Source organism: Nesoenas mayeri (assembly GCF_963082525.1).
Source record: "Nesoenas mayeri genome assembly, chromosome: 9".
NCBI lineage: Eukaryota > Metazoa > Chordata > Aves > Columbiformes > Columbidae > Nesoenas > Nesoenas mayeri.
In genome coordinates, this window is record NC_137557.1 from 17,698,333 (window position 1) to 17,718,089 (window position 19,757).

Genomic DNA, 19,757 nt, shown 5'->3' on the forward strand with positions numbered 1-19,757 from the left:
CTGTCCTACCTGGGATGATAAGGGAGAAGGGACCCACAGGAACGTGGGCTGCACCTCAGACGAGCGGCAGGTGCAATGGGGAGGAAAGGGTGCTCCTGGCTGAGGGTGCAGGCAGGGCTTGGTGACAGGTGACAGGGGGGGGCTAAAGGCCACCGGGCAGATGGTGAAACTGTGATTAGAAAGTCACTGCAGCCATAAATCTCGAGGACCTGAACCAGAGACGGGCCAGCCCCAGCTGGCTTGGAAAGGCTGCCTGGCAGAGCCCAGCGCTTCGCAGCCGCATCTGTCCCTCCTCCTCCTCAGGTCCAGCCACCTCCTGACAGCCAGGGCTCAGCCAGGGACCCCGAACTCAAAACTGTTACAATGCACAAACCAAAGAGCGGAACCGCTACCTGGACCCCAACAACAACATTATCCAACCCCAGCACAAGACGTTTGCTGTGTTACTGAGGGTTACACGCAATGTCCCGACCCTGACACTCCCCTCTCAGCAGGGATGCTGCGGGCACTGTCCAGGGGTCGCAGAGGCTGCAGGGCCATGTGAAGGTGCACCAGCAAAGTTTGGATGGAGGAAGGTTCCCCGCAGCCACAAACGCTATTTCTGGATCTGCTGAGGAGCTGCTTAGGGCTGGATTTGCAAGCAAATGCAGGGGCGTATCGGCTGTCTGTGCTTTGGAAGGGGCTCAAGAACAGCAAAGGGGCAGGAGATGGGGAGGGAACAGGATTTATATAGAGATCCACGGGGAAAACCTGTGTCTCCAAACACGAGTAACCTAACACCAGGCAGTGGTACCAGCTCCTGCCTGTGGATACAGGACAACCACCTCCCCAGCCCGTGAAACCCAGTGCTCTCACACTCCTGCCCAAAAAGCGCTCAGGACACCCGCAAAAAGGCACCTTAGCTGTGCCGAGCCCCCCAGGCCCCCTCTGCCAGCCCTTCCCAATGCTGCCGGAGAGTCCTTCAGCCCACAGGTGCTATCGCTCCCCTGGGACCACCAGCCAAGCCGGCCGGGACGGGGGCCAGCGGTAAAATTAGAAAGTGTCTCCCTGCCAGCCCCTCGTGCGAGCTGCAGGCACCAGCTGAGCCCGGTTGCTAACCCACACCGCCACCCTGCTTGTCCCCCATTTTGTAGGGCTGGGAGAGTTTCTAGAAAGCCGGGGATTTGCACAGCTTGTCCTTTTCGATTAGCGGGCTCACGGGGGTAAGAGGAAGGTTGATTTTTTTGGCTCCTTTGGGACAGCACTGCTCGCACCCTATAATTCCCTTCGCTGCTGTCGCTTTGCACACCAAGCAGTCCTGCAAAGACTGATCCTCCCCGCCGCAAACGGCTGCTCGTGCCCCGTTTCTAACCCTTTTTCTCCCCACCGCAGCTGCTGCCCTCCTCCTGCAGCAGTTATTGTTATTATTTATACTCCTAAGCATCCTTTAAGTTTCTGCCAGGGGAGGGGATCAAAAGAGAAAGCCTTTTAAGGATTTCTGCCAGCACCGGGGAGCGAATCCCCCCCAGCAAACTGCGCTGCTGGGGGATTTGAGCGCAGACAAGTGCTTAAAGCTGAAAAGGGCAGAGAGAGGGGAGAGGGAGCCGGGGGCACGCTCTGAAACCAGACCCCCCGTCCCCGGGCTGAAATGCAGCTCCTTCCTCTGCTTTAGGGAAACGGATCCCTTCTGCCATTTCCTTTCAAAGGTGACTTGTAACCTCTTCATTAGAGTCGGCTTTGGCAGAAAACTCATGGTGCAGCTGGCCGGGCCAGCCCGCCGGCGCTGCGGCTCGCGGGGGGAGCACGCTCGCCTTTCCGAGGGTGGAAAATAAACACGGGCCGCTCGCAGCGGCCGCAGCTCCGCGGGGACACCGGTGCCCTGGCCGTGCTCTGATGGGGACCATGGACTTTAAGGCAGATCCCAGCGCGGTAACCATCAATTTGCTGCTTATTGTCCACCCCGAGGAGACGGCCAGCAAGCAGAAAGGGCAGAGGGAGAGGCAGACGGAAGGCGGCCGCGGCGCAGGTAACGTCCCGCCGGCGGCGGGTGCGAGGGACGGGAGGGCTGCACGTCCAGCATCAGCTGCCCGGCAGACGGTGAAGCAAAGCAGCAGCTTTGGAGCAGGGCTGGAGCTTTCTCCCCCTCCTCCTCTCTCCTCTTTTCCTTTGCAGACATGCTGCAAAACCCCAAAATTGCAAACGTTTTTTTGTGGAAGCCCAGAGTGGCTTGGCTGGTCCTCCCGGTGCAGGAGAGCCCGTGCTGCTGCAGCGCTGCATGCTGCATGGTGCTGAGTGCCTGGCTCTGCTGCATGCACCCCAGGGTGCAGGAAGAGGTGACAGGCATGGATACTAATCCAAGGACCATGTTTGCACCTTGCTCTGTCCCGCGGTGGCCCTGAGATGCCTCCACGGGCTGTCTCGGCTGTGCAAAGGGAGCAGGGCGAGAGCTCAGCTGTTTCACCCCAGACTCACAGCTACTACAACAGAGTACAGGGGCGAAAGTGTTTTGTTTGAAGCGTGTCTAGGCTTTGTCTCCAAGGATGACTCCCCTGAGCCATTTATAGCTCCAGTTTGGGACAGTCTGCCTAGCCCAGCTCCTCTCTTTCAGGGGATCTTCCAAAAAGCTGAGGCTGCACTCTGCAACTGTACAGGGGACTCTCCCTGCAGGAGTAAAGGGAGAAAAAGGAGTATTTGTGCTCTAAAACCTTGGGGAAAAGCTAGATTTTCAGACAAGCAGTTCCAGGCTCACAAGGATAAGCAGAGCTAACACAGAAGTTGTGTTCATGCTTCATCTAACGCAGCATCCAGCACCTGCCCAAATACAAGCAAGTCCTATCAAAGCAACACAGGCATGGACAATTGCGCTTTTCTCCTCCTGGTATTTTATGCTCTTAGCAACAGGGAGTGCAGCAGATGCTGCAGATGAGATAGGGAAAGTGGATCCTGATGACACGCAGGTCCAGCTGGTATGGTGGGTTACAGGAAGGTTTTTGGGGTGCTTGGCCTCCTGGCAATGCCAGAACCTCACTCCAGGAAGGCAGCCTGCCAACCTCACGTTTGTATTTTATAGGTTTGCAGGATGACGGAAATGGCAACAGCAGAGCGCAGCCACCCCAGCAGAGAGACCTTAACGGTACGTCACCTTCTCACTTTGCTCATCGACTACCCACACTACGCAAAACCCACTTGCAAGCTTTTAGCACCCAGCTGTGCCTCTCCAGCATAAATGGGCTTGAAACAACCCTTCCCTTTTCCCAGTGCTGTGGAGGCCATGGGAAGTGTCCCCTCCACACTCTCCTGCACCCCATGCCCATGGGTGGCACTGCAGAGCCCGTGCCCAGGGACCCTCCTGCACGCTGAGCTCGCTCAGATTTCAGGTGCGCTGAGCTCTTATGTTTCACAGCCAGCTGATGACAGGGGGGAAATTCAGTGCCCCAAATCGCTCAGGTTGCAGATCGAGCTTCCAGAGCCTTCCCCAGCACTCACACAGCTTAACCAGGTTCTAGGGTATACAACAAACCTTTGGGGTTTCAACCATCTGTCCCCCACCCCTTTCTGCATCTGCCCCACTCAGAGATAGCTGAGTACAAGGCAGGTGTAACTGCTTGCCAGGAATTAAATAGCTGCTAGTCTTGAACGTTCCCCTGCCAGTTCCGCACCCCTCTGCCCCAAAAGAGTTCAGAAGGAACATCTGAAGGAGTTACTTAGCCCTGGCTGCAGGACCGTGATGCTACAGGACGGAGCAGCTTTCAGGGAAGGGAATCAGAGCACCTGACTTGCTTTCCTGGTAGTCTAAGCCTAATGTGGTGCCTAGCAGAGAAAGGCAAAAGAAAGCAAGACAGCACTTAGCTCTCCCAGTACCAAACAGTGGATTCTAGTTATTCCAAACAGGAGCTTTGCTTCCACAGGCAAACAGCAGTTTGTAAAAGCCATTACGATGCTTGACAGGAGCCCTGAGCCAAGTCCCTCTGAAATCAGTGGTGGCTGGATGCTGCTCACATACCGTGAGCAAGCAGTTTCACACGGCAAGATACAGCTTTGAGGCTTCTTTATAAAAGATCTGAAGGTCTCAGACAGCAGATAACAAAAGCCACTCTGCACTCTGGGAAGTGATAAATACTCAACACTCTCTCACTGTTCCGTCATGTTCAAGAGGGTCTGCAACCAGAGCTGCAGAGCACAAGTACGAGCCAGAGAACAGTATCAATCATCTACCACCCCAACCTAATGGCAGGAGTATTTGGTAGGCACATGGGAAACCTTTCCTTGCAGCTCTACTTTGGGCACAAGTTAAATCCCCATCGGCATTACCAAGGAATTCAGATGCCAGAGGCACAAGCAGAACTCTGGCTCCTCTAGCACCACAGGTATTAATAAATTCCCCTGTAACCATCTTGGTGAAGCCTCTGACACCACCGAGCAGCTGGCGCCACTACAATATTTACAAACTGTATGACACAAGCCCGGTGCCAAGACCACCAAGGCAAACAGGCTGGAGCATCCCCTGGACCACGAGCAACTGGGCTCTGAGACTGCAGAACGGGGTCAAGTGTTCCATGTGGTTCCTCACCTCAGTGCAAAGGCACAGGTTTATTTAATCCAGCCCCCGCTCTCTGCAAGGCTCTCAGATGTTCTCCTTTGTCCACCCAGGCCAGCAAGTCTCCAGGGAGCCCTGTGAGAAGACACAAACCATGACTCCTTACTCAAACGAAGGTAAGCGGTGACCCAAGGGATGATGCTTTTTCAGAGCGAACTCTCGCTCAAGCTTATTTTCTAATCAAACAACCCTCAGAACAGCCCAAAAGAGCAAAAAAGCCCCACAATGGCGATTCTGTGATCTTAAGCATGAAGAATTAAAAAATTCCTAGAGAAACCTTGGGTCCTGGAGCAGCTGGGTTCCCACCAGGACATGGCACAGGTGTAACCAGAAAGCATGATAACAACTAGGAGAAGAGCAAGTGTTTCTTTATGAGGGATGGCTTGATTAGGAATAGCAAAAAACATCATAGAAACATCGGCAGCCATTCCATACCATTAGTTGATAGCACTTGGAAACACTTCTGTGGAATTACGTATTTAAATTTGTTAAATGCATTTTAAACATACTGGAAGAGGCAATCCTCGTCACTAGATGGGTTTCTTGAAAACAAAGAATTTTAATTTATGGGGGAAAATGGAGAACGTGGAAGTTGGCAAGAAAACTCACAAAAACCCAAAGATGATAATAATCTTGAGAAATATAGAAAGGACCCCTGAGAATATAAAAATCATAAGGAAACGATCCTGTTTGCACAAAGTCATGTCTTTGAGAAACAACTTTATTTTACCTTTGAATTCACTGACAGGATATACCAACCCACTCTAATCTTGACTCCTTGATATATGCGAGCATCCCAGAATTAGAGTAAAACTCTGGGATTTAAAAGTGGTTTTTTAGAGTTTTTACAGGTTTTCTTGCCTTCTGCTTTCGGGGCTTTAGAGGACATCAAACTTTTCTGCTTAATCACATGAGATTATTTCTAAAGTTAAAGTCTGCAGAAAAACTTACTATTTGATGAAAGTGCAGATTCTTGCCTAATTAGCTGGTTCTAAGAGCCAGCTTTCAAGGAAAACCCCAAATGGCAGGAGGCTCTGGATAAAATGGCAGGAGGTAGCACGTGCGATGGGATGGCAGCCCCGAGGTGCATTGACATCTTGACCTTCCACCTCCAACGCAAACTCTGTCCGATCCAAAACGGGAATCCCATGAGGATGCTGAGGTTCCCCAGGCTGCAAAACCTTCTGAAATACTTGCAAAATAAAAAATGCAGTCTCTTTCAAAAAATTCAGGTCATTCTTGCTGATTTTTTTCCTTGTGCTCCTCTCTATGAAGCCTCAAACACGAGACCCCCAGGTTGTTCTGGAGCATCACAGCACATGGAGCACAAGTTCCACAGGACACCTGGTCGCTGCCTCTTACAGGCAATGGCCTCTGCCAAAGATTTTAATGTCACAAGTCAAACCATTTTCAGAGCTCTGAGCCTTTTTCTATTCTATTCCAAGAAAAATCAATGAAAGAAATTGATTCCCTGCTTACCGTATCTCCATCAAGAGCTGTTTAATATGGTGATAAACCTTCTTTTTTTAAGCTGCCACACAATCCTCACTGAGGACCTCTGCTTTATTTATGATCTGTTTTATCACCTGTTAGGCTATAATGGGCTGTCTTTTATTTTTTGAGGCTTACAAATCACACTGGAGGTGACCAGAGTCTCTCTGGCCATATGGTTTATCTTAAGGGCGCTTTGTTTTGCTGGGAAAGCCAAGTGCTTCGGTACATTTGCAATCACCAGAACTGCCGTTTCTTTTGCTAAAGTTAAGGGTTGGCTTCAGTGACACCTCAACAAGCAATCCCACCCTTCTTCTCTGCATCCCGGTTAGATTTTCCTTTTCTTAGGGAGTTTGACATGGTTTCTTGCAGAAACCCAAGTGACAGTGGAGATTCACCCCAAGAACACCACCGGGCAACTCATCAAGAAACTCTCCTTGGGAAAAGGTACAGACCTTCTTGCAGCTCTACCTCTTGCACCTTGGAGCCCTGGTGGAGTGGCCAAGGGTGGGAGGGAGAAGGAGACGCTTTTTGCAGCAGCAGGGAGGGCAGGAAGCCCCCCGGGAGATGCTGCCCCCGAAGCCAGGGGTTGTGGTGGATGCACTAACCATGCCGCGGTTGTTGCAGGTCCCCAGAGGCTGCCCAGCCTGAGAGGTCAGGACAACAAAGGTGAGGCTTTGCTCGGCCATGGTGTGTCCCTCCCCGCTGGCCCTCGCCCCAGAGCATGTTCCCAAGGCGGGATAGGTCCCCACAGGGACCCTGGGAGGACACCAAGCCCTGTGTCTGCTTTCCCTGACAGGCAGATGCTGCTGGACCCTGCCAGAACTTAGGGCTTGAGGAGCAAAATCCTTGGTCTCCTCCTCCTCTAGGCCTGGGTGGTGACAGTCTGGGGGACACGGAGACCCTCAGAAATCCTCCAGCTGCTGCAGAGCTCTGTACGGTTATCAGCTAAGAGTGCTGGAGCTTAGCTCTCCCTTCTTCCAGGCCTGGGGGTTTGGCTGGGTGCTGGGCAGGGTTACATGTCCCCAGCCCTCGGGCCAGAACAGGAGCTGCATGACTGCTGGGGAATGTCAGGAAGGGGACACAGGGCACACTGAGGTCCAGGCAGCTCCTTTTGCCCCTATGCAGGGTGTTGATGCCCAAGAACAGGCAAAGAAATGCCTCAGTTTCAGCTTTTCCCCCACCCAGTCCCACTCCCTGCAATCATTTATTTCTGTTGGTCACGGAATCCCAGAATGTCAGGGGCTGGAAGGGACCTGGAAAGCTCATCCAGTGCAATCCCCCCATGGAGCAGGAACACCCAGATGAGGTTACACAGGAAGGTGTCCAGGCGGGTTGGAATGTCTGCACAGAAGGAGACTCCACAACCTCCCTGGGCAGCCTGGGCCAGGCTCTGCCACCCTCACCCACAAGAAGTTTCTTCTCCTCTTTCAGTGGAACCTCCTGTGTTCCAGTTTGCACCCATTGCCCCTTGTCCTGTCACTGGTTGTCACCCAGAAGAGCCTGGCTCCATCCTCCTGACACTCCCCCTTTCCATATTGATCCCCAGGAATGAGTCCCCCTCAGTCTCCTCTTGTCCAGCTCCAGAGCCCCAGCTCCCTCAGCCTTTCCTCACACGGGAGATGTTCCACTCCCTTCAGCATCTTGGTGGCTGCGCTGGACTCTCTCCAGCAGTTCCCTGTCCTGCTGGAACTGAGGGGCCCAGAACTGGCCATTTTGCTCCTCCCAACAACTGCTCACCCTATGCTCCCTTCTCTAATTTTCCAGGTTTCCAGAGTACTGAAGCCCCTCGGTCACCAGGAGGAAAAGACCTGCATGGTAACTATCAGCTGTCCCTTCACCCCATGCCGGTGGCACAATGGGACACAAGGCAGGGAAGCCCCAGATAGGAAACCCATTGGTCCTAGAAACCCTGCTGCAAGCCTTGACCGAAGTGCACAGACAAGGGGTTTAATTTCCACTACCATGAGTAACGTTCATCTTTGGGAATGTCACCTGTGCCCAAGGGCTTCCCGAGGCTCCCAGCCGAGGCAGGTGCTCTGCAAACGGGCACGATGTGCAGGGTTATGCGAGTTACCGCAAGGAGCCTCTGCAGCGATAGCCTGACAAAGATGAAAAACAGACACCCAATTTAAAAACACACCAAAACATCCCATTCCCAACAGGCAAAAAAGTAATTTTCAGAGCTGTAGAGAATGGGAACCTTTAAATGCGTAAATCTGCTTTATCTCTCTTTAGGTCAGCGTAATAGTCCTTTTAAGGGAAAAAAAACGAGATAAACAAAGAAGGCTGCTAAAGAAACAGATGCCGTGTGCCTACACACAGATTTTCGCAGCACAGGGATGGGCAATGGGTGCCTGCATCCCGGCTGGCAGGTCACACCGTCACCGGGATGCGGGACACCCCAAAACTCCTCCCTTAGGTACAGGTTTGCAAGAAGAGCAGGGCTTAAATTAACATGACACCTTCACAAGTCAGGAACAGACCTTCTGGCCACCTCTACAGCACCGTCCATTCACCTCTCCCAGCACTCAGGAGTCACACAACAGCATTTTCACTTCGCAAACCTTTTTAAATCCCCTTTTTTTTTTTTCCCAGAGAAACAACAATCCTGCAGAGATAGGTAGAAGAATCCTTTTAGTCCCAAGGGGCATTGACAGCACATGGCAGTGGTTGCTGTAGAGCTCAGTTCTCTCCCCAGCTCAGAAGCAAAGGCAGCGCTGAGCAGACAGCGATCCAGGGGAGACGTCCACCCGAGACATCTGTGCACTGAGATATCGCTGCATCACAGTGTCGGCTTATCCAGAGACTGTTAAAAAATAAGTTATCTGATTAATTAGTGCAAGTTATTAACCCTTCGTTCACAGTGAGTAGAACTGGGAGGCTAAAGCCTGCGAAGACGCAGTCTCAGTCCCACTGCTCCCCATGTAACATCTCTCATGTGCTCAAATTTGCACAGAATCATGGCCCTTTACCATGCAAAGCGGTCAGTGCTTTCAGCAAAACTACTGGAGAAAAGCAGCTCTTTGCTGCTGTTTTATATATATATATATATATCTGTATATATAACTTTTATTTAAAATCATGTTTTCACCAGGGTTTCCACAGCACAGATTTTCCCTGGTACTCCTGCTCTGTATCTCATGCACCTCCACAATATCCTGGGATTTTCGATGCTGTTACGCAGCGCCAAAAACAGAGGGGCCGCTCCCACTCCAGCACGGCCCAAATTATACAGACTAGACAGGATGGCTCCTACTTTCCGTGCAGCTGGCAGGGGCCTCTGTAAGCGCCCTGCTGTCCTCTGCTCCCTGAGCAGGAGTCCTGTCCCCTTGTCCAAGAGCACGGCCAGGAAAAAATGCCCCCCTCCCTTCCCCAGACAATGACAACTCGTTTCTTCCCAGCCTATCCATGGGACAAATCCTCTTTGAAATCCATGCCAGTCGATCTGCGGCAATTTGAGAAGCTGGATGCCTATGCATTAAAAGTAAGTCCTGCTTTTCCCTCTGTCCTCCTCCCAGCTCCCCTGCGGGGACGTTCCCTGAAACCAGCACGAACAACGGCTTAGTCTGAGCTATCGGGGCATGTGCCTCAAAGTGTCCCAAACAACCAAAAAAACCCCGTTTCCCTGCAAACATCAGCAACAGAGATCCCACTCCAGCAGGGAAACTATGACCAAAAGTATTTGCTCAAAATGTGAAACTACACTGTTGAATTTGTATTTCTAATGAAGCTGGATTTAGAGCAGTCTCCTGGCAGGTGAGGTCTCACCAGCTTTAGAAGAATAAGGGAGCATGGAGCATTTCTTCACTGCAACCTTGCAATGTTTCCTCCTCACAAACAGGTAAACGTCACGAACAGCGTGGAGGAACTCGTTAAAGCCCTGCTTAAACAAGCCCGGACTGATCTGGAAAAAGTCCGAGCCATATGGATGTGGATATGCCATCACATAGGTAGGTCGAGATCCTCGACTGAGAAGATAAGGCTGTGGCTGTCACTCCCGTGACGTTGCCGTTGCAGTTTGCTATGTCTTATGGTTTAGTTTCAAGTGCAGGGTAGAAGGAAGGTTTTCTGGGGGTATTTATCCAGAAATACATTCAGCGGTTCTCTCGCCATCTCCATTTCCATAGTCCCTCTCCCAGCACTGCCCTCCCTACAAGGTTTGTGTGTAAATGACTCCTTTCCATATGATGAGTCTGTACCTCCCACTCACCTTACTCCAAGGTGTAACCACACTAGCACTGCCCTAATCTCACACCCACGGAGACCAGCAGAGCTTTGCCAGCAACTGCAGGCTTAGCACAGTTAGCTCAATCCCAAGCAGCTTTAATCTTGCCCTCAAACATGCTGATTTCAGTGCATTTCTGAAAACCAAGCATTCGCCCCACCCCAGCACTGATCACTCAAGTCTTTACACTATTAACCCATTTCTGGACGCTGCCTGGGCCAGATCCCACCTTGGAGAGCCAGTTTGGTTTGAGTTAGTCCATTCACCTGACACACAAGTTGTCTCTGATCCAGGTACACTGTGATCTCCTCGCAATATCTTTTCACATCGTCTTACCCCTGGTTGTCCTTCCTTCCTGCAGAGCCTGACCCCTATTTACATGTACGGGAGCATGTTTACATAATGCTAGGAATTTAAATCACCTGATGATATAGACCCCTTCCCTGTTTGGATTTCAAGGGAAAGCGCTGCTCCCTGGGTATCTCTTCCCACCCAACTCAACCCCCAGCCTGCGATGGACCGCTACCTCTATGCAGGAGCGCTAAAACCAATTATTTTAGCTATATTTCTAGCATCACTATGGAGCCACAAGCAGACAGCAAGCTCTCCAAGCAGCTTTGCTGGTGGCCAGGTGGACAGCCCAGGAGGAGAAGCCAACCCCGAGGCAGCCACCAGCGAAGCCCCGTAGATAAAAGCCAAGGGGTTGCAGCATTTCAAAGCACAAATACAGCGTGTGGCCAGCTTTTTTCCCCCTCTTCCACAGCATAAAAGGGAAGACGAATCAGCTGATGCAGCATTCCTTAGAGCTTTGTTGGAAAAATATGCTAATATTTTAAGAAAGAGGTGATGGACATGACCAAGGTTGGGCAGTATTGAATTAACTTTCCCAGACCAGTTCCTCAAGCTCTGTCTGAAGGAACCCTGCTCTTCTGCTTTTCTGCATTCATTCCAACAAATTAAGATTTCCTACACTTTCAGGTATTAATATGACTCCCTCGCAACAACTCATTTCAGGTATTTCCCAACAAGCTACTTTCCAGGTATTTTTAAATACAAATTGCTTGTCAAGAGCGCAAAAAGCTCAATGGTTTCCTTGGACAGTAGCATGAGTGCAACCCATTCAAATGTAGAACTCTTTGCACCTTAACAGGACTGCAGTTCCCCCGACATGAGGGCAGATATTTTTCCCTCCCATTTGGGTTCGACTGCAGAATCCCAGCCCAGGCTTAGAGCAAATGGTGATGAGAGGTAGACCTGGTCCCTCTCCGCCCATCACAACATCTCTGTGCAGCACACGCTACGACTCATTTTTCTTTGCTTACGCTCACGGAGATGAAAAGCAATGCAAGGGTTGCTCCTGCTGCCGATCGATCCTGTTGCCTCGGGCTTTGGGATGAACTTTTGTCCGCGTTCCTTCCCGCAGAATACGACGTGGTGGGCTACCGCGACAAAAGCCAGCTGTCGAGCAAACCCATTGACGTGCTTCAGACCAGGAAAAGCGTTTGTGAGGGATACGCGGAGCTCTTTGAACACATGTGCAGGTAAATTAAGTTCAGAAACATTCGATGCCAGGGAGAGTTAACATTTGTCGTCATCTCAGTGCCTTTCATGTCTGCCTTTGCATTGACTGATGCAACTTTAAGCAGGACGTGGAACTTGAGCTTTCAAACCATGCTGTGGAGAAACAGCAAGTCCTCAAAAAGGTCAATTTTGCTTCCTCCTCCACCCCCTCCACACCCCCCTCCCCAGCATAATTTACTTTGTGCCATCTGCTGAGCTTCGCGTTGCATTAACATAATGGCAGATGAAAACACGGAGCTAATTCGGTTAGAAGCAGCTCGTTTTTTCCTTGGAGTATCTGTACGTGAAGGTTAAAAGCATGGCAAGACTTCAACAAGAAGGAGCAGCGTCTCCAGCACGCTCCCATGCAGGAGGTGGGCACAGGCCCAGGAGCTTTCCCAAAGCCTTCTGGAGATGCCCTGTCCCCTTTTTACTACAGACCCCCCCCGGACACTGCCCCCCGCTCCCCATGCCGTCCTGCAGCCAGTTTCAAGGTGCATCACGGCCGAGGCTAATACTGCAGTTCCCATCTTCCAGCTATGTCAGCATTTAATAACTAAGATGCCTACAAAACCATGTTGACTCCACTGAGGATTAGTTGCATAAACAAGTGGGTTTTCCCCCCACAAAGCAGGAATTTACAACCACAAAACCATTTCCTCAAGAGGCAGCCCCTTCCCTGGCAGTGAGCACAGGTGCTTTGCATACGAACGCAGCACAAATCCCACCTCCCTCGCATTTTTCCAACCCCGTAAAGCAAGGAGATGGCTGTTTCTCCAACCCAGCACAGAAAGGAGATGCCATGGTGCCAGGCAAGCCTCAAGCACCCCAGCATGGAGCAGCACCTCACCTCTCACAGCTGTATCCCGTAGTTTAGCTTAGAGTGAACACAAAGAAGGTTCCTGGCAAGTTTAGAACCAGTCTTAGGTTGTCCAAGAGGAGAAAACTGGACCTGACGACTCAGGGACACAAGATTGGAAGGGGCTTCCTAATGCCAGAAAGCAACAGTGTACTTTCCAAAGAGCGTGGGCTTGCGAGGTGGCTCTCCCAGCAGAACGGCATCCATTTACAAGCTAGCTTTGGGAAAAAAATAAGATCAGTTATTAACTGGCATGTGTAAGTAACAATTGGCTTTCCACGCCATCCAAAAAGATTTGAGGAGGTTTTCACCATGAAACAAACAAAATCCACGGGGGAAAAAGGACAGATTTAAAAACCAAAAAACACTGCCAGATGCTAAAGTGGCGAATGCTTCCAACCAACAACATACCCCGTGATATCGGATCTTGCTTTCTAAAGAGTAAAATAAAGAAACAGGATGATGAAGTATGAATTTATAACTGCATCTTATATAACAGTTGTTAGCAGTTAGCAGTGGGGGAAATTTGCATCTATTCATTAAAAAGCATATATTTAGTTCATTAAGAGCATTAATCTTTCCAAGGATATCTTTTACTATTTACAGGTTCTGTTGATTTACTCTTAATTCCTCAGTTCCAGATTGATTATTCATTTTGTGATTCGGGAAACCTCCCACTCATCCAGCCTCCTACTTTTGTCAAATACTCACTAAATGTTTAGCTCCTTTCCTGAAAAACTATATAACCAAAGACAACACCCCGATTTTGCAAGGGGATCTCCCCATCCCTTCCTCTTGGGCACTGTTCAAGTCTTATGCTGGGTCTAAGCATAAAGGCAAGAGGCAAAGAGCAGTCATCTTATATAAAGGTTTGTCAAAGACAAGTTTTTGGGGAAAAAAGGTCTTTTAACAGGCCTTTTTTTCCTAGCTCCTGTTGAGGCAGCTTGAACAACCAACCTAATTTGGCAGTCACCAGGAGTCCCCCTTGAAGGTCCCACTGAAGTCAAGGGCTTCTCAGCTGACAACCAACTCAAAGAGATGGCATGGCCGAGCGAATCAGGGAGTGTAAATCCATGAATTCAATTTAGGGCAAAACCTGGCGGTCCGGACTATGGGAGAAACTCGCTTGCTTTAATGATGAAGGCAAAACAATGATTTGCACTTGAGAGGGTCCAGCAGCACCTTTGGGAGCGAAGCTGACCGCACTCCCGACAGCGGGTCTGACCACTTTGCTGCTCCCTGTTCTAAATTAGTCTGTAAATAATCCCAGTTTCACATCCTCTCACTTTTCCTGTTGTCTGCAGTCAGTAGCTGTTCCTTCCGGGCGTACACCTACCTACCGCAACTCCAAACCATTCTGTCTCCCTCCAGAGAAGTCAGATTTGCTTCTTTTTCAGATGAAAACATCAAAGTCAACCTGAAATCAAAGGCAAGGCGGCACCATTGAATTCCAATGACACCTGTAGCAAGATCCAGATTACTTCCTACTGCTTTTGAAGCAGAAAAGTAACTTAACTTTTAACCTCCTTGCTGCACCCAAGCAGATGTTGTCAACTGTTTCTTAACAGTTCTTCCAGTCCACCCTGTATTTAGGTCATCTTCTATCATCACATTGCATTTCTGGAGATCTTCTGAATCTTCTCTCTGCCTGGTTAATTTATCTGTATTAAGACATTTACACAAGAACAGAGACATGATCACTCCCTTCACTAGCACAGGTTTGCTCTTTTACAGGATGTTTTAGCTTGTTTTTTTGTCTGTCCATTATTAGAAAGACCAAGGTTTAAATGCTCTGACCTTTCTTTTGGGAACTTTGAACACATCCAAGCACAAAACCTTCTTGCTGCTTGCCGAACATTCGCTGTAAGTGAGAGCATGGAGAGAATGATGGGCAGAACTTGTCCCTTAATGTTCTCACTGAATCTCCCAGCTAAGAATGTCTAGAGAAGCCTAGAAGGATTACACACCAATCCCCATGAAATTTGCGGGAATTTGGTACTTAGCTCCCGCTAGGCCCCTTCGGATCAAATCTTCCTTAAAGTTCTCGGGCCAGCTCCCGGTCTCAGTTACACCGTGTAAATCCAAGCTCTCGCTGGCCGTGTCCGTGGAGTTGCTCCAGATTTACCGCCCAGTGCCCCGTTAGAATTTGGCTCCCGGGCAGCTGCGGGCTGGCAAGGGCTGTGCAGACCACCTGCGACACCAGGTTTCTCAATGGCATTCCTTCCAGCCCTGCTGCGGCCGTTTTGAATGGCTCGAGTGACGGGCAGCACCTCGCTATTGCTGCATGGCAGCCCGGGCTATTTTCCATATGCTTTCTTAAAGAATTTGGTACTCTTAAAGTATAAAATAACAGAGCAACACAAAGCCTGAGCTTAGCAAGTCTGTATGAGAAGCTGAAGCGACAACCTGCCCTCTAAACCAGCATCGTCTCTGCACACAAAGCCGTCCTCCCCGGGACACTTCTGCACTGCCAGCGATCAGCATCTCTAACCAGACCTCCACTTCTAATTAACGTCCCCGTAAATATCACTGTTCTTCTGAGTTAAGCTCACATTACGCAGACAACCTTGCTCTTGAAGCACGCACAGTTTATTACTTAAGGTAGCTGTTCAGTTTAACGTACTTTTCAATAATGATGAAAAACATCAATACATCCTACACAGAAGACAATAAGTGAAACACTTCTAGATTAATGCTGAAATAAGATGCCAGTGTTAGAATCCACTGCTATCAACGGCAGAGAGCTTATTAACACAGTGCTTATTTAAATCCTATTTACACATCAAGGCAGGAATTCGTTATTTTTTTTTGAAAGAGACTATTTAATCTTTTGTACCCTGGGCAAGCACAAACTCACTCTTTAAGGAAACTAAATCAGCATTCACAATCCCATGAGGTCTAAGATATCTTGGTGTCAAACGCCAGGCCTGCGGTCACAGAGAGAACACAAGCATGAACAGACACACTTTTAATTTATAATTACATGGGCTAATTGTGGACAGCATCACAGGGATTCCACGGAGTAACAAGACAGAGAGCAATTAAGCGCACTTCATCTTTGTCATCCTCCTCTAACAGCGTTGAATTGATGGTGCAGACAAAATGAGAGGGAAGATGCAAAAACTGGGCGAGAAAAGCCCCGTCATCCAGTGGGATCCTCCCTCCAAGTGCCTATGCAAAGACTACAAGAAAAAACAGCCCCCAACAGCCGGGGCATCATCACCTTGGGTCACCCTCCCATATCCACCCCACACAGCCCAGAAAGAGTCTCTACATGATGTCAGTGGTCCAGGGGGAGAACGTGCCTGCCTCTAGATGCAATAGCCCTGACATTAGCACTGTAGCCTGTCACCATGCTCAGAGTTAGTTTTCAGAGAGAGGTAAACTTGCACACTTGGACATTTAACCCCCCTGGGACTCACCTGCAGGGTGATGGAGTAGGTCCACTTCACCCATGGGACTGAAGTTCTGCAGACGTGCTGGCTCTTGTTCCTCATATCCTTCCCCAAAAGTGTGCTGCAAGGCTGACAACAGCAATCTGCTGCTGCATCTCATGGTTTCCTTTTAGCATTGCAGGAATCCAGTGCATGAAGCTCTCGGGCTACTCGAAGGGGTTTGGGTACAAGATAGGGCAGACCTTCACGGGGGAGTCCGACCATGCCTGGAACGCCGTCTACCTTGAGGGAAGGTGGCATTTGCTCGATAGCACCTGGGGAAGCGGTTCTGTTGATGATTCTCTCACCAAGTTCACCTTCAGGTAAAGAACCATCCTCTATGTTAATACAGAAACCTACCCCAAAGGCAGATGAAAGCTGATGGGTGTGATAAGAAACACCAAACAGTGACAAATTGTAGGTTCTACAGCAAGATCCAAAGCCCCGAGTAAGGTATCTGGCTGCCTATACAAAGGATCATATAATAGTTTGGGTTGGAAGGTACTTCAAAGGTCATCTAGCCCAATGTACCTGCAGAAAGGCAGCAGCCCTGAGCCTCATAATTGCTAAAAGTGAACTTGTTTTGCTTATCACACCTTCAGTTTATGCAATTCTTGGTGGTACTTGATCCATAGCTCTCAGCTGTCTGAGAGAAGGTGCCTCCACGCTTCCAAACAACAAGTGGTGCCTCCTTCTCTGTCAGGAGCCCAAGGTAGTGCAAATACCCTGGTTTTATCCAAAAACTCAGCATTTGCCCTGGAAATGGAAGACCAGAGCTCACATTCCTTCTCTGCCCAGAGAATTTCAAACCAAATGACCTCAGTTTCCCAGCAGCCCAGAACACTCACTGTTCGTCCAGCTGAAACCACCACCCCTCTGCAGGGGAAGAATGATCAGTTTGTAATTATTCGTTTTCTTCTAATCTCTTCATTCTTCTTCCAGGTACAATGAGTTTTATTTTCTGACTCACCCGGCTCTGTTCATTAACAATCACTTCCCAGATAACAGTAACTGGCAGCTCCTTAAACCAACCCTGACGCTGAAAGATTTTGAGAACAACATGCTGCACAAGAGTAATTTTTACATGTTGGGGCTGCTGAGCGCACAGCCGGAGACAGCTGTCATCCCAACAGGTAACACCCCACCGCGGGAACAGGCGGAGCATCCTTCCTTCACACCACCGCTGTCATGCGGGTAGAGAATTACATTTCCAGCTTAGTTCTGGCAAGCAGAGTGCACTTAGAGCTCTCAGGCCAGAGGAGGGGCTTTCTTCTTCCTTATTTTTTGTTCAAGCTGTAGCCACTGGGTCTAAAGCAGAGGTGGTGCAAAATTAGGAGTATTGCTATAATATATTAGCAACTCTGGCTTGAAAATGGGATTAAAACCTTTTACTATGTTCCAAAAATCTGAGTTACTGAACAATAGGTGCTTCTTCGTGCAATACCCAGCACACTGAGCAAGACCAGCAGCTCTTTTAACAAAAATATTAAAATAACAGCACTGAAGTACAGGGCCCACATTTAAGATCAAATTTTAAAAGAGCTGCAGGAATTTAACTGGTTAGCTAATTTCTGGACGCTAAGAACACAGTTAAAACTTAACGGCAACAACAATTAAGGACTTAATGTTGTCTTCAAGCTGTTTGGGAACAGGCTCATAGGGAGGCAGATTATCTCCTATCTATGGACTGGAGGGTTCCTGCTCTTTCTCTGAAGCTTCTTGAAACAGCTACTGGACCAGCAATCAGGTCTAATCACATCTAATTTGGCCCTTCCCGAGCACGAGGGCTGATGATAATTTCAGTTACATTCCGCACAGGCTCTCAGATTCTACAGCACCACAGCTCCATTTCAGCGTGTATCAAAGCAGGAGAAACATGCATCTCCGAAACAAAGGCCACTCGTCACTACGTTCTTGTTGAGGGACACTGGTCTCAGCAGAGTGCTGGCAAACTGTGACCTATCAATTGCAGCTCTTTATTTTACTATTAGAGAAGCAGCAATTTATTTGGACGGATTAGTCTTCCTAGAACAGGGCGTACACGCAAAAAATGTACTGAAACTCTTACGCAGTTTCTTTTCTTTTGTATTTCACAGTAAATGGAAAAGCCTCTGTATTGGTGGATTGCCGTGCTGCCACGCTATTTATGTTCAAGCTGAAGGGAACAGATGAGCACGGCTTAATGACTTTGAAAAAACACGGGATGAAGCTGGACATCTACCCCCAGAAGACAGGGAGCCACAAGCTGCAGATCTTTGCCAAGCCCTCCAAAGGCTCCGAAGCCATCTACAAATGCGTGTTGGAGTATGTCGTAGAGTGCAAGTCCGTGGACAAGGCCATGCGCTTCCCAAAGGACCTGCACCAGCCGGTTGGACCCAGCTGGTTCACAGAGCGCCAAGGGTTCCTGAGGCCGTCACACCCCGACCCCGTCATCCACACCAACGACGGGCGCTGCTCTGTCACCTTCACCCTGGGCAAGGACATCAGCGTCCTGGCCTCGCTGCACTGTGACAACGGCAGCCTGACGGAGGATGGAGGCAGGCGGCACATCATGCAAATCCACCGCGGGAACCAAATCGAGTTGAAGATCCATCTCCCCCACGCCGGGAACTTTGTCCTGAAAATCTACGCCAAGAAGAAGTCAGATCCTGGCAATTACGACTACATCTTCAACTACCTCATCACTTGCCTGAACACTGAAGCGAAGTGGCCGGCTTTCCCGCAGAGCTACAGCAAGTGGGCGGCAGACTATGAGATCCTGGAGCCGCTCTCGGGCTTGCTGCCGGCAAACCGCAACGTGCAGTTTAAACTCAAAATGCACGGGATCGCAAAGGTGCTAGTTCAGGCTGAGAACACTTACCCGCTCACCCAGAGCCGGGGCTACTGGGAGGGAACCTGCAACACGTCAGGGTGCAGGGAGGTGTATGTGATGGTGCACGAGAACGCCAACCACAGCTTTTACTCACACGTCCTGAAATACGAAGTGGAGGTTCAGTAACAGCCCCCTCCTTGTTCTTTGACTCACCTGCATGAACCAACCTTTCCGACGTGCCCAAAACCAACGCAGCTTTAGGAGATCGCTCATTCTCTTGATCAAATCTGTTCTTTCAAGGACCGCAGAACAACACTTGCAGGCTTTTGCAAGACCACGGGCTCAGAGAAGTTCAAAGCAGCAGAAAATCCTGTTCAGAAGGGAGCAGCAGTGGAAGAAATCAAATAAAACCCTCACCATGTGTCAGTAATACTGTCCAGACAAACATCGAGAAGAAAACAAGCGAATGTCTGGCCACAGGTCACTCTGTGCCAGCGGCAATTGCTGGTTTCCAAGCTTTGGACCATAAGAAAAGTCTTACAATGGCTACTCCAAGAAGAATTCACCCACACCCTGGTTTTGAGCAGCAATACTGGACACGAGGAACTTCAGGATATTTAAACCAAGCTTCTGTATATCTTTAGTCGAGTCACAAACTACATCCCAGGAGAGAGAAGTGTTAGGAAGATGATACAACGTGAAGTTTTCTTGTGCACTTCATTGTCTTACAAATCTCAGTGATACTGCGAAGTGACTTTTTACACTGACTCTTAAATATAATAACCAAAATAATTTTT

General features: G+C 49.5%; 1 protein-coding gene across 1 annotated transcript; it reads left to right on the forward strand.

Annotated features, from left to right (window-relative positions):
* Positions 1-1,872: 1,872 nt before the first annotated feature.
* Positions 1,873-19,146, forward strand: KY (kyphoscoliosis peptidase; the record flags this gene model as incomplete). The annotated part of the gene is made up of 11 exons (XM_080350131.1): positions 1,873-2,005; positions 4,630-4,692; positions 6,440-6,514; positions 6,695-6,736; positions 7,835-7,885; positions 9,472-9,554; positions 9,912-10,020; positions 11,719-11,836; positions 16,283-16,471; positions 17,091-17,281; positions 18,245-19,146. The coding sequence occupies 11 exons, from the start codon at positions 1,873-1,875 to the stop codon at positions 19,144-19,146; spliced, it is 1,956 nt and encodes a 651-aa protein (XP_080206257.1).
* Positions 19,147-19,757: the final 611 nt, after the last annotated feature.